This window comes from Halictus rubicundus, chromosome 11 (genome assembly GCF_050948215.1).
Source record: "Halictus rubicundus isolate RS-2024b chromosome 11, iyHalRubi1_principal, whole genome shotgun sequence".
Lineage (NCBI taxonomy): Eukaryota > Metazoa > Arthropoda > Insecta > Hymenoptera > Halictidae > Halictus > Halictus rubicundus.
Window position 1 is genome coordinate 2360611 of NC_135159.1, and position 26109 is coordinate 2386719.

At 40.6% G+C, this 26109-nt stretch overlaps 8 protein-coding genes across 33 annotated transcripts in view; 3 read left to right on the forward strand and 5 right to left on the reverse strand.

Annotated features, from left to right (window-relative positions):
* Positions 1 to 1758, reverse strand: part of Lap (phosphatidylinositol-binding clathrin assembly protein lap) — a 38589-nt gene extending 36831 nt beyond the window's left edge. For 7 of the 26 annotated variants that reach the window (XR_013082975.1, XM_076795824.1, XM_076795830.1 and 4 more), the window contains exon 1: positions 1012 to 1756. Coding sequence is in view for 25 of the 26 variants with exons in the window: in XM_076795824.1 (XP_076651939.1) it covers positions 1012 to 1141 (130 nt within the window). In the remaining variant the exon portion in view is untranslated. Of the gene's footprint in view, positions 1 to 1011 lie in introns of all 26 variants that reach the window. The other 19 variants (XM_076795849.1, XM_076795847.1, XM_076795845.1 and 16 more) reach the window with 5 other exon arrangements.
* An 895-nt stretch (positions 1759 to 2653) lies between these two features.
* Positions 2654 to 3697, forward strand: LOC143358634 (protein KRTCAP2 homolog). Its single transcript, XM_076795928.1, has 3 exons — positions 2654 to 2785; positions 2990 to 3208; positions 3302 to 3697. Exons 1-3 carry the CDS (start codon positions 2782 to 2784, stop codon positions 3475 to 3477), a joined length of 399 nt encoding a protein of 132 aa, XP_076652043.1. The 5' UTR covers positions 2654 to 2781; the 3' UTR covers positions 3478 to 3697.
* Positions 3671 to 5547, reverse strand: Stoml2 (stomatin like 2). The gene is made up of 8 exons (XM_076795927.1): positions 5425 to 5547; positions 5210 to 5366; positions 5007 to 5114; positions 4790 to 4937; positions 4475 to 4723; positions 4243 to 4398; positions 3934 to 4178; positions 3671 to 3869 (listed from the first exon to the last, which is right to left on the reverse strand). Exons 2-8 carry the CDS (start codon positions 5282 to 5284, stop codon positions 3699 to 3701), a joined length of 1152 nt encoding a protein of 383 aa, XP_076652042.1. The 5' UTR covers positions 5285 to 5366; positions 5425 to 5547; the 3' UTR covers positions 3671 to 3698.
* A 533-nt stretch (positions 5548 to 6080) lies between these two features.
* LOC143358866 (lysoplasmalogenase TMEM86A) lies at positions 6081 to 10358 on the forward strand. Its single transcript, XM_076796370.1, has 6 exons — positions 6081 to 6341; positions 7714 to 7877; positions 8774 to 8967; positions 9110 to 9225; positions 9778 to 9888; positions 9961 to 10358. Exons 1-6 carry the CDS (start codon positions 6321 to 6323, stop codon positions 10087 to 10089), a joined length of 735 nt encoding a protein of 244 aa, XP_076652485.1. The 5' UTR covers positions 6081 to 6320; the 3' UTR covers positions 10090 to 10358.
* Positions 10359 to 10795: 437 nt separating this feature from the next.
* On the reverse strand, positions 10796 to 17111 carry LOC143358863 (intraflagellar transport protein 81 homolog). Its single transcript, XM_076796367.1, has 12 exons — positions 15439 to 17111; positions 15231 to 15379; positions 15008 to 15119; positions 14738 to 14854; positions 13803 to 13862; positions 13587 to 13739; positions 13236 to 13514; positions 12855 to 13172; positions 12621 to 12771; positions 12333 to 12562; positions 12088 to 12251; positions 10796 to 12006 (listed from the first exon to the last, which is right to left on the reverse strand). The coding sequence occupies exons 1-12, from the start codon at positions 15628 to 15630 to the stop codon at positions 11910 to 11912; spliced, it is 2022 nt and encodes a 673-aa protein (XP_076652482.1). The 5' UTR covers positions 15631 to 17111; the 3' UTR covers positions 10796 to 11909.
* A 962-nt stretch (positions 17112 to 18073) lies between these two features.
* LOC143358867 (dynein light chain 2, cytoplasmic) lies at positions 18074 to 20201 on the reverse strand. The gene is made up of 3 exons (XM_076796371.1): positions 20008 to 20201; positions 18894 to 19011; positions 18074 to 18723 (listed from the first exon to the last, which is right to left on the reverse strand). Exons 2-3 carry the CDS (start codon positions 18999 to 19001, stop codon positions 18562 to 18564), a joined length of 270 nt encoding a protein of 89 aa, XP_076652486.1. The 5' UTR covers positions 19002 to 19011; positions 20008 to 20201; the 3' UTR covers positions 18074 to 18561.
* A 1287-nt stretch (positions 20202 to 21488) lies between these two features.
* Positions 21489 to 24212, forward strand: Cathd (cathepsin D). The gene is made up of 8 exons (XM_076796368.1): positions 21489 to 21735; positions 21850 to 22097; positions 22580 to 22698; positions 22792 to 22991; positions 23084 to 23206; positions 23306 to 23456; positions 23531 to 23623; positions 23725 to 24212. Exons 1-8 carry the CDS (start codon positions 21674 to 21676, stop codon positions 23884 to 23886), a joined length of 1158 nt encoding a protein of 385 aa, XP_076652483.1. The 5' UTR covers positions 21489 to 21673; the 3' UTR covers positions 23887 to 24212.
* Coq3 (ubiquinone biosynthesis protein COQ3, mitochondrial) lies at positions 24204 to 25808 on the reverse strand. Its single transcript, XM_076796369.1, has 4 exons — positions 25465 to 25808; positions 24877 to 25363; positions 24619 to 24799; positions 24204 to 24549 (listed from the first exon to the last, which is right to left on the reverse strand). The coding sequence occupies exons 1-4, from the start codon at positions 25524 to 25526 to the stop codon at positions 24431 to 24433; spliced, it is 849 nt and encodes a 282-aa protein (XP_076652484.1). The 5' UTR covers positions 25527 to 25808; the 3' UTR covers positions 24204 to 24430.
* Positions 25809 to 26109: the final 301 nt, after the last annotated feature.

Consider the following 26109-nt stretch of genomic DNA (forward strand, 5'->3'; position numbering starts at 1 on the left):
TCCAGTTAGAGTCTATGGTTTCCGGCCGATTCGGCAAAATTTTTCGGAATGTACGTTTTATCGATGAACACGGGGAAATGCGGTCGTTATCAGCGCCCACGGACGTGCGTCAACGTAATCGCGGTGACGGGCATGTAACGCGATGTCAGGTGGTTTGCAACGAACCGTGGAATCGATACGAACACCTCTCTCGCGTGCAGTTCTGCCCCGTGTTCGAGCAAAAATTAGACCCATCTTTCTCCCGTTCTCTCCGAACGGCCTTCGCTTAGGATTTTGTCGATTCGTGGAACGGAAGCGTTCGTCAGCGAAACGGCAAACGGGGAACCGTGACTTCGGTTCGCGATGTCGAATTTTCGATGACGCATATGCTGATTTTTTTCTCTCATTGGCTCCGTTGGGTTACAACGGCCGAGCCGAGTCGGTTTTCGGAATCGATGTGTCAAAGTGTCGTAACCCGGTCGGTAACCGAAACGTTTCTCCGTTCGTTTCCCCGGAGACGGGAAGATTCTCGGCTGGTTCCCACGGAAAATGCACGATTAACCGTCAAACGAGCCACTTTCCTCCGTGTTACGCCTCGAAATGGAAAGTAACCCGTGCACAGGGGGTCCGAAGTGGGGGGAGGGAGGGAGGGATGCATGAAAGGTGATTCCCGTGCATCAGACGTGACTAATACAGTAACGTCAACACCTCCTCGCGAAGTTCATGCACTTTAGGATTTTCTGGTTTCACGGCTCTCGGAACTTGTAGAAAAGAAAAGAAAAGGAACACGCCTGTTCCCCCGGTTCACACTTTCCTCGATCGGTAAACTTGTCGAAAACGCATATATCCTAAGAAAAAGTCAAACGATATACAAGTCCCTGCGGCGAGATCAATTCGCCACGGAACGAATCCAAGACACAATTCTCTGTCTGTCTCTCTCTCTCTCTCTCGCTCGCTCTTTCGCCCTCTCTCCCGTTCGATCGTGCCAAGATCAAGGGACAAGACATAAAGGATATAAGACAGCGTACTTACAGTCAAGATGTTTCTTCTTGGGGCCTATCATCTCCTCGGTGGTTGCCTTACAGACAGATTTCGCGAGGCCCTGCCCGGCGATGCTGTGTCTCGCTGCCAGCAGCCTGTCGTTTATCGTCTGTCCCGCCATACTGTCGTCGTCGTGGTCGTGGTCGTGCTCGTGGTCGTCGTCGTCGCCGCCGCCGCTGTCACGCTCGAACTTTTATCCAAGCTTACGGCACACCGTTCGATCCGACGACCGGAGTAGCGTGATCGCTCCGAGAGAGGCTGTTCCCCGGGTTCGACGACAGCGTCGAACAACGTGTTACACACACAACGGTAGACGGACGGAGAGACACACAGGCGCGCACACCACCAAACCGTAACCAGCGATACGCGAGAGCGCGACCAGCAATGTGAAGAGAGAAAAAAGATACGCCGCGCCGCGCCGGTCCCGTCCCGATCCGGTTCCCTTCTGATAGATCGGTTTTGTAAGAACCGGTGGCTGCCCTCGAAATCGCGTTTCGATCGAGCCGAGAGAAGCTCGCTCTCCCACTCTCTCTCTTTCTTTCTCGCTCTCTCTCTCTCTCCTTGTCTCTATCTCTCTCTGATACGCGCGCGTTAACAACTCAGCTGGGCAGACGACAGCTCTCAGCTCTCACCGCGAACGACAGAAGGCTCGCTCGACCAACCAATATGGCGACCCGGACCTCCTACTCCTTCGCCGGATCGGACACTCCTGACAGCCAATCCTGGTCCTCCGTCCGCAAACACGGCCTACTGCCTTTGACGTCATACCGCGCTAGTCAAAACAACCAGTGACCGACCACTGCGCACGCGCTCTCGGAGATTTCGGAATTTTAGGCACCTCGAAAATTATTCACCCCTTGCCGTACAACATAGAATTGCGCTCGTGGCAAAATCTGTCACAAATGAATGCTATTCTCCTTGTTTAAGCTTAAGTTAAGCTTTTCGAATATATTAACAATTTTTTAAACATTTTTCTAACGGTACTTATTCAAATTATATTGCGCCCGAGCCGTCGTTGAATGCGATACTTTCAAAGATGCGTGAAATTTCGTCCATTGATTATTTCTATGTTTACGAACAATCCTAAACTCCTCGAAGTTATTTTTCAGGCATTTCGTCTTTTGTACCACGCGACGAATGTTCGTTTCTCGCAGATTCTGTATTCGAGCACATTAAGGCGAACTTAACGCATTCGAAAGGAACGTTGCGTAATGTTGTAGACATACCTAATGAGTTTGAGAGAAGTATAAAGAAAGCGAGAGTCCGCGGTGAAAAAATCGATCGAGGAGGGTGTCACCGTGACGACGTCCAAATCGATAATGGTAGTCCAATTTCTGCGCATGCATATTTCCTGCCGGTTACTCCATCTAGCGCACCATTTTACCAATGATCGAATGGAAACGCGAATTTTCTTAATTTTTCACAATGAACATTTCATAAGAGATACTTGCGACGCTTCTTGGCAGAATATCGAATTGTATCGGTCGAGAGATACAATTTAACGGCATGTATTTGTTGTAGCCAAAATTGAAATAAATAAATCCAAATTTTAGGATTGAAAATCCACCTGCTTTGAAATTACTATCGCGTTTCTAACTAATTTCCTGTCAGCCAATCGAAGCGACACGAAATCAAGGAATATTTTTATTTGCGCAAATGCAGGCAATACCAATGTTGGTACGAGCACTAGCCACCGTGGAAATTGAAAGATCCACGAATCAATGCAAAACACGAAGACGATAAACGAGCCTTTCTGTCAAAATGTGTACGTACGACCGCTGGTTTATAAAATAAAACGGTTCAACGAGCCAGAACAATGCCAAATGTTATCAAACCGGCAGAAAATAGATCTGGAAAACAACGTACCAGATTTCATTTATGATAACACGTGACATAACCACAACAATGCGATCGTATGCGTCGGTGTTTAGGTTTATTCGATGCTAAGTTGAATTTTGTGATTTTTCAGCTGTTAGCAGTGGAGTATCGTTCGCATTGTCGTCGATTCTGACGGTTCTTGTGTTCTCCGGAATGCAGATATACAAATCTTCGCTAGCATCTTCGCAACTGTACACCATACTTGGAGGATACATTGGCTCGATATTGTTTATATGTATATTAACTGCTATAGGAAATTTAGAAGCTACGATATTTGGAAAATCTTTCCAACAGAAGTTATTCCCCGAAGGTATACACGCGCATCACTGTACACAGTTTCCCGCTTCTCATCTGTCCGTACATGCAAGGAAGTAAAGTAATATAAGTATTTTTCTTTTTACAGTTGTGTTCTCGCTAATAATGAGCTTAATCGCATCCGGACTGGTGCATCGTGTTGCGATTACAACCTGCTTCTTATTTTCTATGATCGCATTGTATTATATCAATCGGATCTCTCAGGAGACATATTCTGTGCCGATGCCTGTACCAGTATCGGTGCATACAAAGAAAAGGAAATGAGAGAATTCTACTAATTTAATGCAACTTTTCCACTACAACCACGTGCTCAATCGAAATATTCAACTATTTAAGTATCTCGTTATCAAACGCTCCTAATCGTTTATTCTTCTTCCATGTCCGACGAACCATACGTTTTGTATTAACATACTTATACTGCTACAAGTGTAGGTAGATAAGTAAAGTTAAAATAAAATGCATTGTATACAAATATTTTATAACATTCAGGGATTTCGTTTTCCACTCTTTCTCTGTTTTTCCGCTTCCTCCTTATCACTGAAATATTCAAATGTTTCATCCGAATCGTTGACATTCACATGAGAGCTGTCTGTTAATTTCGGCTGATCGTCGCTAAAATTCGGCTGAGCTACAACTTGTTTGTAAATCGTCATTGCCTGCAAAGATTACATACAGTAAAGTAACTTGCAGATGATTTGCGTGTTTGAATTCGTAACTTACCTGCGCTACTAAGGAAGACACATCGGCTACATTGCTGGGTAATATTAGAGTATTATTGTGTTTCGCCATTTGCTTAAACGCTTTGACGTATTGCTCTGCTATACTAAGCGCTGCTGCGTTCTTTGCATCTGTTACAGTGAGAGCACCCGCTACTAGCTTTAAACTTTTTACACGTGCTTCGGCCACGGTGACCATCGCTTTCGCTGCACCATCCGCTTTATTTATCTCTTCTTGCTTCGCTGCCTCTGTAAAATTCAGTTCATATGAATGGACTCTTAATTTTCAATCGAAAAGGGAAACAGTAATAACCTGACGCTAAAATCTGTGCCAAACGTTTCCCTTCTGCGATATTTATTTCCGCTTCCCTTTGACCTTCCGACTCCAGAACTGCAGCTCGTTTCTTGCGTTCTGCTTCCACTTGCATCTGCATCGCTTCTTGTACTCGTTGCGGCAATCTTATGTCACCTAATGGGAAAAAAAAACGATCCAATAGTTAAACTCTGTTTAACAAAATTGACAACATTATTTCCTCTCGACTCACGTATTTCGTATCGAAGGCAGGTAATACCCCACACTTTACTCGCTTTATTAATACTATCGACGATACAAACATTGAGTCCCTCCCTCTCCATGAATACTTTGTCCAAAGAAATTTTTCCCAATTCTGATCTCATTGTAGTCTGAGCTAATTGGATTATAGCAAACTCTGGATCCTCGACACCGTACGATGCCAAGTACGGATCATCTACTCTTAAATATAATACTCCATCGATGTTTAATGTAACGTTATCTATGGGCGAGAATTTTATGCTTAATTCGCAATATTCTTTTCACGCATGCAGTTGACGACGTATACCTGAAGTCACTGCAGATTGCTGTGGAATTTCTATAGCTATTTCTTTGAGACATTGGACATACTTGACCCGATCGATTATTGGTACTAGTAGATTCAATCCTGGCTCTAGGATTTTATGAAATTTTCCCATTCTTTCGATGATCCATGCCTAAGAAGGTGCACTGCACTTGTTAGCGTATCAATTACTAGAACTTGTTTACAAATGTGACAAACCTACCTCTTGTTGTGGGACAAACATTACAATAGTATTTATAGGTCCACTGGTTTTATGTCTGACTTGTGTTACAGTTACTTGAGGCGCAGGATGTCCGAGGACAAACGATGGCTGATCATTTAAAAGAAATAATTATAATGTTATACATAGACACACGCTCGTGTTAAGGTTAAGGTTCGCCGTGTTTTTGTATGTATCATAATTACCTGAAAAACCCCGAAATTACGAGCGAGCAATTTGAATCTGCTATTTGTTACGCATTTATATTTTTGCAACAACATTATGCTGATTGACAAAAGTTCCTCTTGCAAATGAAACACGTTTTCTCAGCCTGTTTGAACTGCAGTCAAAGCCACGTTCTTACTGTGAAGAAACAAACGTTCGACAAACATATTTATAGGTACCGGTTAAAAATTGATACCTATCCGATGGTCGAACCATGCACGAAATTAAACGAAACACTTTTATAGTGGCAATGTCGGTCCTTTCTCCGCTGAAATAGAAAATGTATGTGGACAAAATGTTTGAAAACGATTTCGCGCGCAAAGCGATAACTATCGGCGGGAAACGGTACGCTTTCAAATTATCATCTGACTGGTAAGATTGTTTCAAACAATTCTATTCTATACAAAACATTCACCTCCGAGAAGAGTACATTTAAATTGTTCAGCATATTGTTTGCTTATCATCCTAGTTCGAAATTGTTAATCCTAGGGACAGATACATTCATAGCGCATCGCATTGTATACCCTGACTCTCGTCGGTATGCAGATCGCTCGATTCAAAATCAGAAATACAAATGCTTATCCATCTTGTTCAATTACACAACAGCTTAATAAAAATATAATTAAATTTGTTCGTACGGTACCCGTGAATATTTGCATATGTATTCTGATAGTTTTCCTGAAAACAAAGCTTCACACGAACAAGTATTGTTACTAGCTGTTGACCGACTTTCAGGAGCAATCGTTTCGTTTTCTCGATTGCATCGTATGCGGTCGAGCCACGCGCAATATTCGGGAGAGTTCGTCGAATAATCGCAGGCAATTTCGAAAACGGTGTTAATAAACAGGGAAGCGTACAAATTTTGACGTCAAAACAAAAGAGATTCGCGCTGATTGGTCGTTGTCGGTAATTACCGACGAGCCGGCCAATGGGATGCAGCGTCGTCCACGAACGCGAGGGAGAAATAATGCAGTCGTCGGGGGAGCAGCCTGCTGTGATAATTGTATAGCAATTGACAGTCCAGCGGAAAATATCGTGGATGCTAGTGCGTGACATTACATCCACCGGGAATATTAATCGATTTCGTCGAAAATGTCATCGCCTACGCAAGTGGTGAGCGTCATTTTTTCTCATTGATCGACCCGACCCGTTCACGTCATTCCCTTCGATTACCCCCAATGCATTTATATGTTTTCATTAATATTCGCCTTCGTCTTGACACCTCTGCCGCACAATCTCTCCGTTCTCTTTGTTTCCTCGTTCGATCGTCCATCGGACGAGTCATGCCTTTGTTTACCACGCTTCAAAAACAAGATACGCAAACGTCAGAAACAAACTTCCTGTCGAACAGCTGTTCCCTTTGTTTTGAACGACGGCTGTCATCATTTTTTTCCGCGCAGCATTGCTCACTTTCGTTTCCGTTCCCTGGACTATTAAACAACTAACGTTGGTACTATTGCGAATTCCGTTTTCACGCGTTTGTTTGTTTCCATGAATGAACGAATCAATGAAAAAGAAAAAAAAAACTGTGACTCCCTTGGTGCCCCCTCCCCCCCCCTTAACTATCGCCGATGCATTATGTTGACAACAAATTCTACATCGATGCTGCTGCTGTTGCTACGAAAAATTACAAGTCCTCGATTTATTGGATCAATAAATTACCGAACGTTACTGTATCGCATTAACTTATCGAATCAATTCAACGACCAATTGAATGTCCACCTTGACTAATTTGCTGCAATCTTCTAATGATTGTTTAATTCGCCGTTCAGCGCTATACTTCTGTACAGAATTTTGCTGAAATCAGTGTTCTCCCGACGCGAGAACTGAAATCGTACATACCTTTTCCCCATTGTGCCAAATATAGCCTTATACGTGTTCCCTTGTCGAGAACAAACGATATCACGAGATTTAAAAGAGGTTTCTTGCGGTTGCTCGTAAATTATTCAGAGTTTTTATTATCGATACGATCGAAGGAAGTCCAATGGTGCATATATGGTATTTATAAACAGCCAGCCCGTTACACGATGCAGCTCGATCGTAATCTTGTTTGTACTGGATGGGAAAAATGCGTGTTTACACGCTTACTCCATTCATGGTTTCAACTTCAAATAAATGTTGTGATTACAAAGAGATACAAAGCAACGATCGAGATAATGCATCGTGTGCTCTGGAGTGGTAGCGATACATGGTCCCACTGTATCTTATCTCTTGTGTTTGTTTACACGACTTCCCCCTTAAATCATTGTCTTCTGCCTCCAGCAAGGAATCATCATTCATACGCATAAATAAAATGGTGTTAACTCGAAATAACATTAACAAACGTTGTCGTACATTCACGGACAAATAACATCGCATCGGTATACATATGTACAACATCAACGTGTTACTAACGGGGAAATCGTGTTAATATTTTTTTTTTTTTGATTATGAGTCACCATGAACAATAACCGGGACTCGAACGTCCCTGTTTTGTCTGTTGCAGTTAAAAAGCGTTGGTCCAAAGCTAGTCCCGTTCTTTAAAAGTGTGTCCGTGTATTTTATATTGCTAGCCGAGCAGCCGTCCCTACTCACGGCATGCTTCAAGTGTTTGCCAATTATAAGTCTTATCGTCTTTGTTCTCCTTCACGGAATTAGTTTATCGCAGGAGTAAGTGCAACCGATTTTTGCATGAGCTGATCTCCCTCTAGAGTGTGCTCGCCTTGAAAACATCCAAATTAATCCTTATCCGCTCGTGGTACACGGCTCTTTCGACGAACAAACGGGAGGAATAACAATACATAATTAACGCTACAGATAATCAATTAACTTGTGAGCGAATGGCTTCTTCCGCGGCTTTTATTTCAAGTGCAAAATATGTTGCACCGCGGTGCAACCGTTCACGGACAACACCTCTAACGAGCAAACGTTTAGCGGAGCCGGAAGTAACGAGTTAATCGAGGCTGCGCGTTACATTTCCTAGACCACTATAGGTGCTGAAGACCAGCCGTAGCGTTTCCACTTACGATCTTGCTTACACGCTTATTTTCAGGTCGCTTTTTTAATTTCTCTAATAGGTCACTCACGCGCGCACACACACACACACACACACACGTTTCAGAGTTCCCCCGTCGCTACTTAACGACGAATGCGTATTTTCGAATAGTAATTACGGCACGAGCAAGTTTCTCCCCGGGAAACGAAAAAGAAACGCAATCGAAATTCTTGATCACGATGGTTGCCGTTGCTCTCGTTCCCCTCACGTGTCTCGGGCGAACCTACAGCAGAGAACAAACGAGAGAAATGAAATTGTTAATTGATCTGTGAAACTTGTTCGGATATACAGTGTCGATAGAAAAAAAAGCGTCACCTGAAAATGTAAGTGTAAGCCAGACTTCCTCTTCGCCGCTTCTCTCCGCTAAACTATTATTCGCTAGAAGTCTCTCTCTCTCTCTCTCTCCCTCTCTCGCACACGTCTGGTTGAACCGCATTGTGTCCGCTTCTTTCTCGCGTAAAACCGACCAACAAGCAGAAACAGATGCTCGCAAATCGTCTGCTCCTTTCAGATACACGTTCTCCAGGCGCATACTGACTGGGCTGATATTCAGCTGCATAGGGGATGCGTTACTGGTATGGCCGAGTTGTTTTATAGGTGGCATGTGTATGTTTGCCCTAGCTCAGATCATGTATATCAGCGCGTTCGGTTTTATACCGCTTAACATAATACTGGGAACGGTTCTGTACGCGATGTGTTCCATAGGTAAGGCTTTCTCTCTCTCTCTCTCTCTCTCTCTCTCTCTCTCTCTCTCTCTCTCTCTCTCTCTCTCTCTCTCTCTCTCGCGTCCTCTTGTCCCTCTATCGAAACACACCTGAAAAGGAAAATGAACTCTGTACTTTTGCAGTTATATATACTCTGATGCCGGGTCTAAACGGTGTCCTGGTCATTGGAGTTCCGGTGTACACGGTGCTACTGACCACCATGGCGTGGAGAGCGATCTCAAGAGTGCAGTTTTACAGGGTATGCGCGAACGACAATATTTTTTATATCTTACAGAACCTTCCCGAGCAGCTTTTCACACGAATATAGTATCCATCGAGGCGAACAAATACGAAACCGTGTTCTAGTGCGGTACTAACCCTTTACTCTCGAATAGCTTCGAATCTACTTCAACTCTGGAATCCATTTCTTCCAAAGACATTTCTTGAAATTGAACGCTTACTAATACTACACTGAATTTTTTAGGAATTTATTAAACACAAACTAATCTAGTAATGTTAAAAATGTTTTGTATAATTTTTATTGGCGCCTCGGAGTTGCCATTCGAGTGCAAAGGGTGAAACACGCTGCCCTTTAAAATCACGAGTCAGGGCGACTTTGCGGCGAGTTAAAGGGAATCTGCCATTAAAGTGGTTGAGTTAAAGCTGCTCGCCTATTGGAGAGAACCGATTAATATGTTATTTGGGCAGTAAGATAAGATTGGAAAGTGTTGACCTAGAAAGACCAACGGGCCATTCGATTTCTTGTAATCGGCCGACACGATGTATTCAATAAATGATTTCCCCCCGGCAGGAGTTATGGACGTGGACTAAATTATGCAGCTGCATCGGAAGTATATGTTTCTTGATATCGGATACGTTGCTCGGTTTTCACTACTTCCACACCCCGTTGCCTTATTCCCAGGTACGGTAACAGCAGGGTTACATTATGTAAATCGTTGATATAATGTTGGTGTTTGATCCATTGGTTTTCCAGGTCTCTATCATGCTGACGTACTACGCGGCCCAGCTGGGGATCGCTTTGAGCGCCGTCGGATCTAAAAATAACAATAACATTAGCAACAACAGAGACGAGCCGGTTGACCCGGTGCCGGTCAAGGGTTGAGAGGCGTGTATCTTCTTATAGGTTGTACATATTTAATTGAATTATCCACCCCCTACCCACGTGCCGCTCAAAATAATTAGAAGCTCCGACGGAAGAACCAAACACATTTAGTAAAGAATACTGTTTACTAAGTAGCCTGATTATTTTGAGCCGTGCATCGAGACGAAGACCACGCGGATCGCTGTACTGTAGTGTATAACTTGTCGTTCGAAGTAGGTACCAATGCACGATCAGTTAAAGTTAAACGATGTTGTACGATGACTGTAAAACACTGAACTTGTAACACTGCCATCATCCCGAGGCAAACAGGTTTTTACCCCGTGACTATTCCACGATAAATAGCACTGTACCTTATACGTACGAATCGTTTCACCGGGCGGTATTCGTTTCCTCCTTCAATCGAGACACAATTAGATACCTTAAAAAGCTGTGAACAACTAGAAATACTTCTTTAGGTGTTTAGCGACCGTAGGATCGTTTTCCCAAGATAATTATGTCGGCGCGGACCGCACGATGTTCCTATCGGTAGTTCGTCGCTCTCGTTCAGCGAACTCCATCGACTAAACGAGAACGTGTTCCATAAAATGAGAGCTTTGGTTCGAAAATAGTACTCGTTGTTAACAATGGGAACACCGTGTGCGCGCGCGTTATGTGTGTTGGCTCACTGTGTACACTACGAACCAAATCACATTTTTGTACAGTAGAAGGAATACATTGATAGGCGAAATTGAATGGTAGTCGATTATGTGTAAATAGAGAGACGCATAGAGAGTTATAGATGTTTTGACATTGTTCTTTCGCGTTGAACTATACTGAGAGAGAGAGAGAGAGAGAGAGAGAGAGAGAGAGAGAGAGAGAGCGTGAGAACAATTTTATAACTAATTCTCGGTTTATTTAAGTCGTATAGATCGTTTTATTTTATTACTGCATTTATTGATGAATAAGTATTAAACGATAGGGATGCATTTACCTTTGACAACATGCACTAGACGGAACACCCAGTCAGAGAACATCAAAACTGATTATTTTTTCAATAAAAATATTTTGTCTATATATATATCCGTGGAAACCCGGAGAGTTCTGATACGAGGAATGTATTTTGTATCTTAGACTATAGCAATCTTAGCAATTGACTCGGTAGATTATTATAGTGCAGTGATAGATTTCAATGACATATCATTCAATTGAATTAATTGTCTTAGAAGCGCAAGAACTGCTATGACTCCGGCAGCAACAATAATGCGAGCTAGATGACAATGAGCATAGAACATAGAACTGAGATTACTGAAACGCGAACGCGTTTCTTGGTTTAAAAATAAATCTGTCATCTGAATCTTTGTTTTATTCAGCTCTATCGTTCACATGTATGGGTACAAGTTATAGCATAATAGTCAAATGTGTTTACAATGTGTGTATTCGAAAAGTAAAACTCGACAACGCACGATACGAGATAATTTGGTATGTGCTCTCTGAATCTGCCTTTTTCTTTCAATTAATAAAACTACTAGTTTCTAAGAAACTTCCAAAAATACTACTACTTAGACGGTATTTCTTGATCTACTATTTTTATATGTAATTCACTGACGAGACACTGCAAATCGTGCGAGAAACGTTGATAATTGTAGACGACACGTATCGATATCTATACACACACGTCCGCCTGTACTCTGATTCTAAAATTAAAATGATCAACTGAATCTGTATATTGAGACTGTATTTTATAGATAATTAAAGGTTTGTTGAATCGAGAGCGCAAGCGACACTGTAACTCTATTCCGAACGTTTTGAAAACTGAGACGACGTGATTGTCGTCTAATGATTTACTGTAGAACCAAGGTTTCCGCACCTCCTCGCCGCACTACGATACCATTCGACTGTTTGCTTTCCTCCGCGCATTTCACTTTACATTTAAAGATCCTAGAACGAGGAATATAGTTGCGATACCTTTTCCAGACGAATTCTATATTTGAATACAACCGACAATAAGAATCTACTCACGAAGCAATATCGTTCCACATTTGAACTTGATTCTCCTGTGCCGCGCTAGTTTTCATTAGTTCTTCCTTTTCCAACGTAGAACTTTTAATTTTACTTTCCTCGGCCCGAATTACGGCGTTCAATTCTTCCCTTATTTTCTCGCTCGGATCGGAGCTATTGGGATTCTATAGGAAACACGTTGACATTCGCATATGTTAATAAAGAATATTTTTCACTCGTGTACATTTCCAACCAAATTAAACAACCTCTGTTTCGCGATTTATCCTCTCCTCTGTACTCTTTATGTGAGCCACGAGTCTCTCCAGTTTGTTCCTCTCTTCGATGGCCTCCGTTATTTCGGCTTTGATCGCCTCTATCTCGGACTGCAAATTATTAATCGAACCGTTCATGCTCGATTCGACGTCGTTGTGAGCCTTCTCAGCCTGCTCGTGTTGCTGCTCGAATTCCCGTGACTTCTCCCGCAAATTTTGCACCGCTGAAATGTGATTAAATCACTGAGCGCGCATCGATCGCGATGCATCGAGCAAACATACCGTTTATCAGCGGAGCCAGCTTGGCTCGACGCGAGGAGATGTCCCTCGCCAACTGATGATTTATTGAGGACGCGTTCTCCTCTGTGAAATCGGTTGGCGTGCTTTTCTCGACCGTTTCCAGCATCTCTTTCGTCTGGTTACACTGGCTGAGCTGGAGAGCAACGAACGGGGTTACAGTCGGTCTTATAAGATAACTATAATTATCGTAAAGTATTCCCCACAAGCGAAAGCTACCTGATTCTCCAAAATAGCGGCCGTCCGATAAAGCACGCTGTTTTCCGCATTGAGCCAGGCCAGTTCGCCTTTGCAATGCTTGTAGAGAGTACTCCTGGTTTTCAATCGGTTAATATACTGTTTCAACTCCTCCCCTTTGGGCGCGGCGTCTTCTATCATCATTCTGGACAATTCCCGCTTCTCTTCCAACTTGAGCTGTAGCTCTTGCAAAGAATTGTCCGTTTTCTCCAATCGTTCGAGAACGTTCCTCTTAATGTTCGCAACGGCGGCCGCTTGTTGTCGGAAAGGCTCCATTTTGTCGATATTGCTCTTCGAGATCTAAACGAATCCCGTCTTGTCATTTTATTCGGAGAACGGGATCAACGCGTACTCGTGATTTACCTTGATCTCCACAAGGTCCTGAATCTCCTTCGCCATCGCGTCCAATTTGTTTCGCATCGCGGTAATCTGATCCGGACCCAGATACGAATGCTGTTTCACGGTTGTCAACGCTTTCGTGCGATTCCTCTTCGCGTTCAACTCGGCCGGTAGTTTCTCGTTGACGACCATCGATTGCACGGTCACCATTTCGGACAGCTGTTGCAACAATGTCTGCGCTGTAACTTCGTTCTCGTCCTTCCTCAGCGTTTCCAGCTCTCGCTCTAATCTTTGGAGAGCAGTCTGCAACGACGGAATGTGTTTAAATTTTGTTGAAGTGCGCGATTTGCCGATAGATCATAGACGCTTCTCTACCTGTAGTCTAGACGTAATTTCCTTCTCCTGCTCTTCCTGCAACGCTAGATCCCGTTCCTTGTCCCTTTCGACGCGCAACGATCTAGCCGCATCCAACAAATGAATTCCCGCTTCCGCTTTCGCCTTCATTTTCTCGATGCGTATGGTGACCGCCTAATCAAATCAATCGCGGGATTAGTTCCACGCGTATCGAGCTGCGCTTTCATCTTTCCTTACTTCTTTCTCTTTCTCCATCGTTTTGAGGTCCGCGGTGAGCTCGCTGGCATTCTCAAAGTTCTACGTTCAACAACAACGAACGATTAACAACTAGCAAGGATCGCGACGACGCACAGTGGTCCCAAATCGCCAAAACGTGGTCAAAACCTCATAACTTTTTAAAAAATTATTGGTTCCACTTGAAAATTGGTATTAGGCCGTTTTTGGGGTCGCTGATCACGAATCTGAGCTTGAAATTAGAAAATTCGCTGTTCCATATTGACCTGATCGAGGGGAAACACTAATTCTCCGGATAGCAAACCCTTTGTATTGTATAAAGTAAGTATTCTATTCGCACTTCATAGTTCTCAAAGAAGAAAGAATTGAAGAATTGCTGGTCTTTTTACGTACAATAAGATCCCATAATAAAAAATATAGGTTTCCATTTGAAAAAACAAAGTTGACCTCCAAATGACCTTGAAAACGCCATCCAAATAAACTTTTCCAAGTGACTTTCAACTTTTACTCTAAATCGTAAAAATTGATGCCTTCACTTTTACTCTTTCTTTGCATACACAGTTATCAGTTAACAATAAACATTTGGCACTAAAACCTATGCAACTTACCTCGACAAACGGCATCCATAATGCACAATTAAAATCGAAACGTTTCAATACAATTTGTACACTGTGCACTTGAGATTCGCAATGTGCTTCACAAGCTTAAAAAGGTATGGTCTAATGAACTCGAAGTTCGGACTGTGATTGTTGGTCAGGTATAAAAAAACGACCTTTTTGCTGTTTACCCACACTTAGAAACACTCTTAGAGTAACCAATCCCATACTTAAAACTTACGTAGCTGAAAGTTCATATTTTAGGTTTTGGCCACGTGTTCCGGCTTTGGGACCACTGTGCGACGGTCGCAATGCGCTTGGTTTCTTATTTATTCGCTTTACCCGTTTTCCTATCTCTCTCTCCTTGTGGACCGCTTTAAATCGATCGATCAACGCCGTGTACTGTTCGTGCAAAGCGGCGACCTCGGGATCGCTCAAATACTCGGCGGGAACCTCCACCTAATTAGTAATAATTAAGTTACTCGGTGCGAATCGGTTTAAGGAACACGTAGTATACAAGGCGTCTAGTATTTTCTAGCGTTCGAAACGACTGTTACACGAACCATAGAAATTCGTATATACATATTTATATATATATATATATATGTATACCTTCACTAAAAAACGAGACAAATAGGCTCTTTGTCGAGCAATGTCCACGTGAGATAGAAGCCACGTCAGGATAGGATGAATCGTTTCAGGATCACCTCGGATCAGGCCTTGTCTAACAAACGAAAATGAACAGAAATTAACGAGAATCAATACGAATCGGCGCCGCGGATTTTCAAACCGGGTCCGGTCTCGCGTGACTTTTAAGAAATATGAAGATCTATACCTAAAGCTAACAGGATCTGTCTGCGGCTGATAATTAAATACGCGCAACACGTTTAAAATGTAAATAGCGATCTCCTCGGGGGTCTCGTTTCTTGGATCAACGTTCGGGGCATTCTGATCTTGTATCTTGATCAATACCTCTCTCAGTACCTGGAAAGAACAGTGGGTGGTGAGTGGACGATTCACTGGGAAAAGTGGGACACGCTTACTTGCAGCAGTTCCTCGGGGCTCAGGGAATTGAAGTAAATAATATTATAATTCCGGCCGAGCAACTTGTTCACCTCCGACACGATGAACTTCATGTTTTCCTTCATGATTGCAAAAGTCGGTGCGCGCTGAACTTTCTCGTCGAGGTACGATAACTCGGCTTGGAATGGAAGTAGTCTAGCGTTTGTTGCCATAATGCGTCGTCCTGGCAACGACGACGTCCCGTCTCGGTCGGCCCCTTTAAAATCTGACGCGTGCACACAATGCAACCCCCGGCAGGTGTGAGCCGCGTATCACACGGCAAGAGTATTTGGAGTTTGCACAGGATGACCTTTCAGGGAAAATTAGTGCGCTAATTAAGTTACGGCCCGGTGCAGGAGAGAGAGAGAGACTCCTGAAAGGTCATTTAATTTTCAACTACGCGTAACTGTTTGATGCAGCTTGCGTGCACCGTATCGGTATCGATTGTCGGAGCCGAGCAATTTGTACTCGACTATTTTGCGATGCGACCGCAGAATAATTAGCCGTGCGAAAAAAAAGAGCGGTAGACGTTTACTGCCATATGTGTATATACTTCTAAAAACGGTGGGGATCTTGTCGAAATCGTACATTAAATTTTTCTCTGTTGCATAATCATTGAACGGCCGTTAACCGAGTTGAAAGTTCGGATCATTCTTTCTTTTCTCTTTCCAGCGAAAGCATGAACGAAATTTTGCTGTGACTCGAACTTGTCGCCCCTTAAAAACTATTGTTGGTCTTCCACAAATAAAATTATGGATTTGATTAAAAAATAATCATTCGTTTTATTTAAAAGAAACTAGTTCGACAATCAGTACGGTAGCCCTTTCGTACTTCTTTATTTTCATATATATGTATATATGCGTATATATCCTTCAAACTTAACGTACGATTTAATCGTTATAAATTTGCAAGTCTCCATGTATGTTCGAACATGAAAGTTTTTATTCCACACATCAAAATTGTGTTGTTCTTTTTCTCTTCTTTTTTATATATCGTCATCACATATCATATGTCGTCGTCATCGTCATCGTCATCGTCATCATCATCATCATCATCATCATCATCATCATCATCATCATCATCACCACCACCACCACCACCACCACCACCACCACCATCACCACCGTCATCATTGTAATAATCATCATCATCACATATTTCAATACGCAATTACGATATGAAAATTGAGACTCGTTCGAGACGAACTGGCTCTCTTCGATACAATATAACACAGTGATATTTAAATGTATGTATTTAAATCTTGCGGGAATTTCTATATATTTATATATATATATTCATATCAGCGGTGTGTTGACTTTCTGAGCATAGTTTATCTTGTAATACTATACTGAATCTTAATTTTATTATTTAACAAACCTCGATTCTAAACAGTATCAGTTTCCCCATTTGCTTTTTCTTCTCTTTTATCGTTCTTTTTCGATTGTATTCATTATATATATAATAATAGATGCCGCTAGAACAACATTTCTCTACTCGCTTATGTGCGTTAACAGATGAAAGAGAGAGAGAGTACATCGAAGTTACCGTCGACTGAAAAATATGTTACTGGAGAATCGGCTCGAGCATGACTTTTTGAAAATTCCGTTTAACACGCACTTCACGCGTTGTTCTCCTTTTCTCTCTGTTCTGCTGTTCTAGGTATACATACTTCACGCGTGATCAGCGAACCTCTTTTCCCAGCTTATTTTTTCTTTCTTTGTTAACTCTTAGAATATCCGTGTTATACAAATGGCTTGTGAAATCTTACATAAAAGAACCATGCAAGTCATATATATTTTGTGATGATGTTTAATAATCAGTCTAAAATTTGAACAATATAGCAACGTTGTGATAATCAAATACTGCATGAAAAAATCATTTGAAGAATGCACTATATATAAATAGTATAATATATATGTATAATCTATGTTTATCATATATATATATAAGTACCGTAGGTATTGGGTATTAGATGTTACATAAAGGATAGAGAATTCAAGTGGTCGGCTCGAATACATAGAAATTCTTCAAAATTTTCCAATATGTTCGAAAGAAACAAAATAAAAGACAAAAAAGAGAAGACTAAAATAAAATAAAAAATTTCTTTCTATGTGTATATCGCCTTAAGGTGTAATACATTTTTGCAAAGGTTCTGTGCGTAATGTAAAAAACTGCAAAACTATGACTATGACTCGATTATCGATATTATGCGGCATCGTGTACAGGCATTTTTATATTCATTTAAATAGAGTTATTATGCTCGAATGCGGAGTAACACGACGCGCTGTATACAATAATTAATTAAACGTCCCCTCAGCTCTCCGGTCTTCTTTAAATTCGCGAGCGAGTATGTCAGAAATATATTATGAATTCGAGACAGAGTTAACAAATTTCTTGTACAGCATCACAGAACAAAAGGACAATTTATACAAAGTCACGTTTAAATAACGAAGTGTAGGCAATCCATCGGGTGCGGCTTACATTCATTATTGACGACTATCGGGTACACACAGTTTTTTTATCTCTTTGCTTTTTTTCCCTCTATTCTTCCAAGCATCATAAAACAATAAAAACCATACAGTAATTTGTATGAAACATGTTACGCATACTCGGATGTACACTTCATAGTGTGTGAACACTAAAAATTTATTTAAATTTTTCGTAATCGCCAGTATTGAACTCAACCTCGCATCGTTTCTATATATATATACCTAATATAAAACAAGAACACAACAAACTTTCTGGCATACATGATACATCTTAGCACGTAAGATCGTATGTCAAATTGGTTTTTTTACCCCTTCATTTACGTTCGGCTAATTACCTCTCCTGTCTCTCTTTGTATTTCTCTACACAATTTTTCGTCATTGTCTTATCTCCCGTGATAAGTAAAACAGCAAGATAATAGTACCAATGAGTGTTAGTGTGTGTATATATATACTTTTACTCTTTTACTGGGAGCGGCAGTTTCGCTTGTAAAACAAATTTCCATTGTATACAAAATGTAATTTCTCTTACAGACGGCGACGTGATTTTAAGGTATTCCATGTAGCGTGTGTGAAGGGAGGAAGAAAGGATGGTAGAACATAGAATAAGAATTCAATTTATCCGCTCTTGAAGAGGAGAATGGCTACCTGACCCAGGTAGAAATAGATAAAATGTCTTGTTTCGTGCGTCACGTAGCTGCCAAAGTTACGTCCTACGATGCAATGCCACGTTGGGTTGTACTTTTTATCGAATTCTTTTTTGATAAAGGCTGCGATGTCCTGCAAACAAACAGAATTCCATGTTGCGATTGATCTAACATTAGTATTTCATCTTAATTTTAATTTCAACCGATATACAGCTTTGTATGTATATGAAAGCCTCACAGGTGCATATATCATACACAGTCATATACATCTCTAGCTCTAATCGATGGGAGTCTGCAACATACCTTTTCAATATTATATTTTTCGAGCGCTTGGGTCGCACAATCGACTGCATCCTGCTGCATCTCCTCTGACATGTCGGCATTCTTGATCACAGCCTTTCGGTCAGACATTTTAGCGGTTCTAGAAGTCACAGAAGAACAGACAAATACTTTCAGGATTCCTAATGTTTGGTTACCAAGCAGAGCTGGCTGACTTTCTATGCACATCCATCAAGACTTATACTCTCTGTTTATCGACCAAATACCAGATTTTTTGCCTGTTGGTACAGACTACGCAGCAGGTAAGAGATATGCTACTCTTTAAAGCGCAAACAGTTAAAATATTCCTCGAGCTACCTTTCTTCCTCCAGCTTCTCTGGAAGAGTCTGTCTATTCGTTATTAGCTATGCTCGGCAGACCAAACAAGTCTTCAATATAAGTCTGGGATAGTTCGAAGCATGAAAACTTTACGCAATGTAAAGTTTTTCCAAAGAACGAACCCCAAGGTTCATTGGTCGTAATAGCTATCCATCCTACTTTGGGCACACAATGCATGGATTATACATGTACGATGGACATCTATTACGACTGTTAAACTTCTTCTTTTGAGAAACAGATTTTAGCAACAGGAATACTGTTGGCCGGAGAGACAGGGGAGAGCAACAGAGTGGGGAGGGGGGGGGGGATGAGAAATAGGGAGAGAAAAAAAAAGATAGAGAAAGAAAGAGAACAGATTTTGAACCTGGACAGAGAAACACGGGCGATTCTGACAGTAGCGTAAACGTCATGTGCCGGCATGACGATTGGCGAATACACGGGAAAACATAAATCGGTGTTCAGGTTAATGAACGAGCGCGATATTTCGATGGGGGATCGGTTGAACGGCAGCGGAGGCGAAACGCGGGAGGATAATGTTTTGTCGATACGGGGCGACGATAAGAATAATAATCGGGCCGCACGCGATCATCGTGATATCGTGCGGAGGACCGAGAGATAGATCCGCGAACTCTTAGGCACAGCTTCCGGTAAGAAAATCCCGTGTCGAGAGGCGAGCTTGACAAGTTCCTAAACTGCCTGTTTGCCCGGTCGACAAGGGAAAGAGGAATACCGTTTCGAATGGAATAACAACTGGACATACCTGGATTGACACTCTCACCAACGGACACACAGCAAAAACGACAGCTCTGTTCGACCACGGACGGTCACGGGTGCCTCCTTCTGTTTATTATTCGACGTGAACTTGATTTTTCCACACTGAGAATTTTCGTTCGCTCGAACCGGCAGCCCGACTATTGCTCGATCGAGTTCAAGACTGAAGTGGCTCGTGCTGCGATCCCTGGCCCGTGATTGGCCCGCGATTAGGGTCTTCTATCACGGTCTTCTATCAACCCAGCATGCCCCGGTGCTAGCAACCCGCGTAAACATGAATTTCGAGAAATCGATAAGGAACGTTTTCGAACAGTTCCGCCTACGTTTCTTCTGCAATGCTTTATTAGAATTTCGAATCGCTCGACTTAAGAACCCTGTAAATAGACTTTTTAATGACCGTGCCGTATCTTAAAGAAACCTAATCGTTTCCATTTAAATATTAATCTCGAAACGAGGCGCAAGATTAACTTATTCGAGATAACTTGTTGGTTTACGGATCAGATTCCTATCGCATATTGTATCAAAAAGTATCTTTGCAATATCCTTGTCAGAAATAAATGCACCGTTACAATTGGATTTTTATTACAGTCTTTTAACGATTCGATTAAATGATTACGCAACACGAACTCTTTTTCCTGTACATCAATAAACTTATATAGATGCAACTATATTTCACATTATTATTATTATGAAAATTTGTGTCCTCTGTCAAGGAATTTAGTAAGGTCGAAACAATGCTAAGAATTGAAAATACTACGTGACACGCAAAAATGCAATTTATATGTAAGTATGAATGTAAATTAGGCCAATCTCAGAGTCAATATTTGCAATGGCAATGTCAATGAATAATTTTGTGAGCGAATGGAATTGCTGTTCGTGACACCTAACCCATTAAAAAAAGACCAAATATACTTATTCGATACGAATGTATCGTTTTATCTAACATTTCGATTCTCCCCTAAATAATACGGTAGTTTTAATTATATTTTTTAAAGAAAGTAATCTATTCGATGGTTCATTCGACTTTACCGATATCGCGAACGTATCAATTAAATCATCGTTTCTTCACGAGATAGCGCCACTCTGACATTTCTGTGTTGACTTACCGACCGCAGAATTCACATAGTATCACGGACGAGGTATAGGATCCTATACCTCGTCTGCGATAGTATACGCGTGACGCATTTGAAAACTATGTGTGTGTTTACGCACATATATTTTATCAGATGATTGACCAACAGTGCCGTATATACGCCACAAAAAGATTCAACGAAAGTACTAAAATCATCTCGATATTCCAGTTATTTTTTATAGTACAAACTTTGTTTATTCTTAATAGTAATCTACTAGTGAGAAACTTTCTTCTCTGACTCTATCTTTTTGATAAAAAATTCATTGCAATTCGTATCAGTTTCGGTGCCCATTATTTTGACTTAATAGAGACGGCCGTGTACGTTGACTGGCATCACGCATGCGCGATGAATCTCAAAGATATAGGGAGGCTTTATTAAGCGAGTTTTAACGGCGAATTCGTCAGTAATTGGACGGCGTAGAAAAGGAATTCTTCGAAGTAAGAGTTAATTTTAAGAGAAGTGTCTTTGTTTAGAATGTACTAAAGTTTCACGCTACGAAGGGAATTTCTAAGTACGTTAAAAATGTTTCGCCTTCTTGCCTGCCTGTGCGCTGTGTCAGCGCTAGCTAATGCTGATTTTGTCAGGTAAATACAGTAACACTCAAACAAAGAAAATGACCGTTAGCTATACTCTTGAAATTTCTCCTATCATTAATATTCGGTTCTAACTGTTATGGATGTATCGTATTTTTCTTCAAGGATTCCATTGCATAAAATGGAAACTGTTCGGAGTCAGTTGAAAGAATACGATACAGAGCTAGCACAAGTACATCTTTTACAAGGTTCTACCCCTGTACCGGAGCCTCTTTCCAACTACCTTGATGCTCAATATTATGGAGTCATTGGCATCGGTACCCCAAAACAGGACTTCAAAGTTGTTTTCGATACAGGCTCCTCGAACCTTTGGGTGCCGTCTAAAAAGTGTAAACTGGTCAACATTGCTTGTAGTAAGTATATTTCAAAATCATGCAAACATATCAACACAAAGATCTCACGATAAAAGAGAAAGTGTCTAAAAGGTCCTACAAATGATGCTTTCAAGTTGTGAGATGCAGATGTTTGTTTGCAATGCCTGATTTTTTAATTTAATAAATCAATGACCTTTGCCTGGATGATAAGTCAGTATTGATAGTTTACAAAGTGATAGCTTTAATTGTCTTCACGTACACATAAGTATCTACCAAGACTATACGTATACACATATATGTGTATATATGTATGTAGTGATTCTGTTATTGCACAATCTAATTCACTGAAAACATAGACAGGAAATCACTGCTGCATTAAAACTATAAATTCTTTCTGTGATTATAGAGTACATATTTGTGTACAATCATCTATTGTTTCACTGCTTGTTATTTTATTCTATGTATTGTTACCACATATAGCGTGAGAATAATATACTAATCTCTATCTTTTTCATTCTCAGAATTACATCATAAATACGATAGCACGAAGTCGTCCACTTACAAGAAAAACGGCACTGACTTTTCCATTCGTTATGGATCTGGAAGCCTTTCTGGTTACTTGTCCACCGACGTTGTAGATGTAAGACAATGGATATTTTCTTAATTTTCTAATTCTATGATATGTCTATTCTATACACTAGTTTGCATTTGACACAACCATTATTCATTACAGATTGCTGGAATGAAGATTAGGGATCAAACGTTCGCAGAGGCATTGAGCGAACCTGGTTTAGCCTTTGTAGCTGCCAAGTTCGACGGTATTATGGGAATGGCGTACTCTACCATTTCTGTGGATGGTGTAACACCAGTCTTCTATAACATGGTTAAACAAGGATTGGTACCTCAGCCTATTTTCAGTTTCTACTTGAATAGGTATATATGTTTCTCTTGAAGTTTTCATTGTAAGAAAAAAATCTTTGTGCAAAAATTAATCAAATTACACATTTACGAATTTCTTAATTCAGAGACCCTAATGCGCCTACGGGTGGAGAGATGCTTTTGGGTGGTTCAGATCCAAACCATTATGTGGGTGACCTTATCTATGTTCCTGTAGACCGTAAGGGTTACTGGCAATTCAAAATGGACAAGTACGTTGTTCGCGATTTGTACTTTACTTTATAAAAATTGTAGAGAAATCATCTAATAATTTGAAAATTTGTATTTTTTTTTTTTAATTTGAATCACAGAGTTCAAGTGGGCAACGATGTTACCATATGTAAAGGCGGATGCGAGGCTATTGCCGATACGGGCACCTCTCTGATCGCCGGGCCTGTCGAGGAAGTTAACGCTCTCAATAAGAGAATTGGAGCAACACCGATTGTAGCTGGAGAAGCCATGGTAAATAGAAAATCTTACGTAGAACATTGTCGTCTGTACTAAGAAGTTACACGATTATTTTTCAATCTCCGCAGGTCGACTGTAACTTAATCCCCAGCTTGCCTACAATTACGTTCACAGTGGGCGGTCATGAATTCGCGCTGAAAGGAGAAGACTACGTCTTGAAGGTAGAATCTCGAACGCATTACAAATATAATAATAGATCGATGTAAACAATTTTTTCTACAGAAAAAATGACATTAAATACTTGTCCTTATGTTTGAAAAAGGTCACGCAACTTGGAAAGACAGTCTGTCTGAGTGGATTCATGGGAATGGACATTCCCCCACCAAACGGCCCACTATGGATCTTAGGAGATGTATTCATCGGCCGTTACTACACCGAATTCGATATGGGCAACAACCGCATTGGTTTCGCTGAAGCTAAATAGATATAACATTTGGAATTGCTCCTACATTGTATACTCTTTCGGCGATACATCCGTTTCGACGCGTCTAGCAACTACTTTTGTTTTGTATATTTGATCAACTCGTAGTTTCTTATTTTTTACGAGCGTAATGAACTCCTTGTTAAGCGCGCTAGGTAAGCGGCAAAACATATAATAAATGTAAAGAGCGTAAAACGATTTCTTGTAACAATGGAACAATTTAAAAGGAACAATGCAGTCATTCAAACAAAGTAGTCATTTTTTTTGTTTTATGTATTCTTTTTTATATAATGTATTTCCGAAGAAATAAAAGAAAAAAATTTACTCAATATATGATAACACGATTTTTATTATCTGCTGCCTTTTTTGTTACTGTATCTCTTATATAATAAAAAAGTTTGAACTGCAATAAAAATTCTCTTATTTGTAATGTGTATTTGCAATCACAGCCTTGTAGAATATTATCAAATAAACTCAGTTCACAGACACAGTCGCAGCATTATAAGAAATTCATTTATAACTAATATAAAAAATACATGCCTTGCTACTATTCTTGTTTTTTCACTGCGTGAACCGCATAGTTTATCGCTGTAGACGACGTCCAAAACCATTCATTTTTTAAAGGATTGTAAAACATTCCATGAATCAACTTGGTTTTGCAACCACCTATAAAAAGCATAATGCTCAACAATTATCAACGCGAGAAGAACACGTTATTAGTAAAGATTACTATACATGTCTCTAGTAAACGTTGAATCTCAGTCGGAGTAATAAATTTATTCCAATCGTGAGTTCCAGTTGGTACTAATTTCAACACGTGTTCAGCAGCTATGATACCTCCGAGCCAAGCCGGTAAACTTTTATTCAATGTTGTGAGAAATATTGAACCTCCAGGCATTAATGTATTTACGCAGCACTGTGGAAATTGAGTATATGTATGCTCGAATGACACTACATTAGTGTGTTGTCTACTAATATAGAAGAATAAAATACCTTTAAAAATAGTTCTTTGTCGTTTACATGCTCTAAGACTTCGGAGGCTACAACAGCATCGTAGTTTTCTTTATTTTCCATAGAAAAATCCTCTATAACGGTCTGAATATAATTCAATTTTCCATTTAAATTTGCGTCTAACGTTGCGTGTTGTTTAGCAGTTGCTATCAACTCTGAAGACGCATCAATTCCAGTTACATCTGCTCCTATTCTGGCTAATGGTTCCGACAGCAACCCTCCGCCACACCCAACATCTAAGATTTTAGTCCCCTCTAAGGGTAAATAATGAGTCTCGACTTTTGTACCTGTATTAGCTAAACCATCTCTAACAAACTGTACTCTAAGAGGGTTCAATGTGTGCAGAGCACGCATCTCGCCGTTTACATCCCACCATTTGTTGCTCAATTTTGCATGATGCTCTACCGTAGCAAGATCAACGGTTGATCTCTTAACTGTTGTAGACTTGCCTAATTGTTCCTCGGTTAATCTAAAACAACGAATCGAAGGATAATATTATACAGTTTCGTACCTATCGTTTCAATTACGGCGTAAATACTAGTAAACATAAGAAATTGGTAGGTTAGGTACCTATTCCGGAAAACATTTCCTGTACATATAGACCGGGACGGGAAAAATTTCAGGATCTTCATGGTTTTTGAGTATTAAATTAACATTAGAAAAATTTAGCAAATGTGTGTTGCGACAGTGTCGTCCAGCGTTAAACAAAAAACAATACCACCGACATTGATACTAATTATGCGGCAAGAAATCATATTGATTGTCACCGCCAAGTTCATGTCGATGATAATTAACAGATCATAGATATTGTATATGATCGTCGAAATGAATTGTAGATAGAAGCAACGTCGATCAACGAATAGATAAAGAGTCGAGATCACAGTTCGAATAGTCTTTATCGATCATGTACTAATTAATTTTAATTTTTTACGCGCTTTTATCTGAACCACTCGAAATCGGTCAAGTACCTAAATATATGTATATATAGTACATCAAAAGGAAAAGTGATCATACACTGCTATCTCTTTATTTCAAATTAATTTGTTCTGCTCATTAAATTATTGATTTCTAAAATAATAAAATCTGTTATCTTATCATTCTCTGCAGTACACATCTGGATCAATTTGCATCAAAGAATAACAATTATTCGAAAGTTATCTCATATTCAGATAACAGAATAATTAAAATTTTCTGACGTGGTCAACCTGTATAATC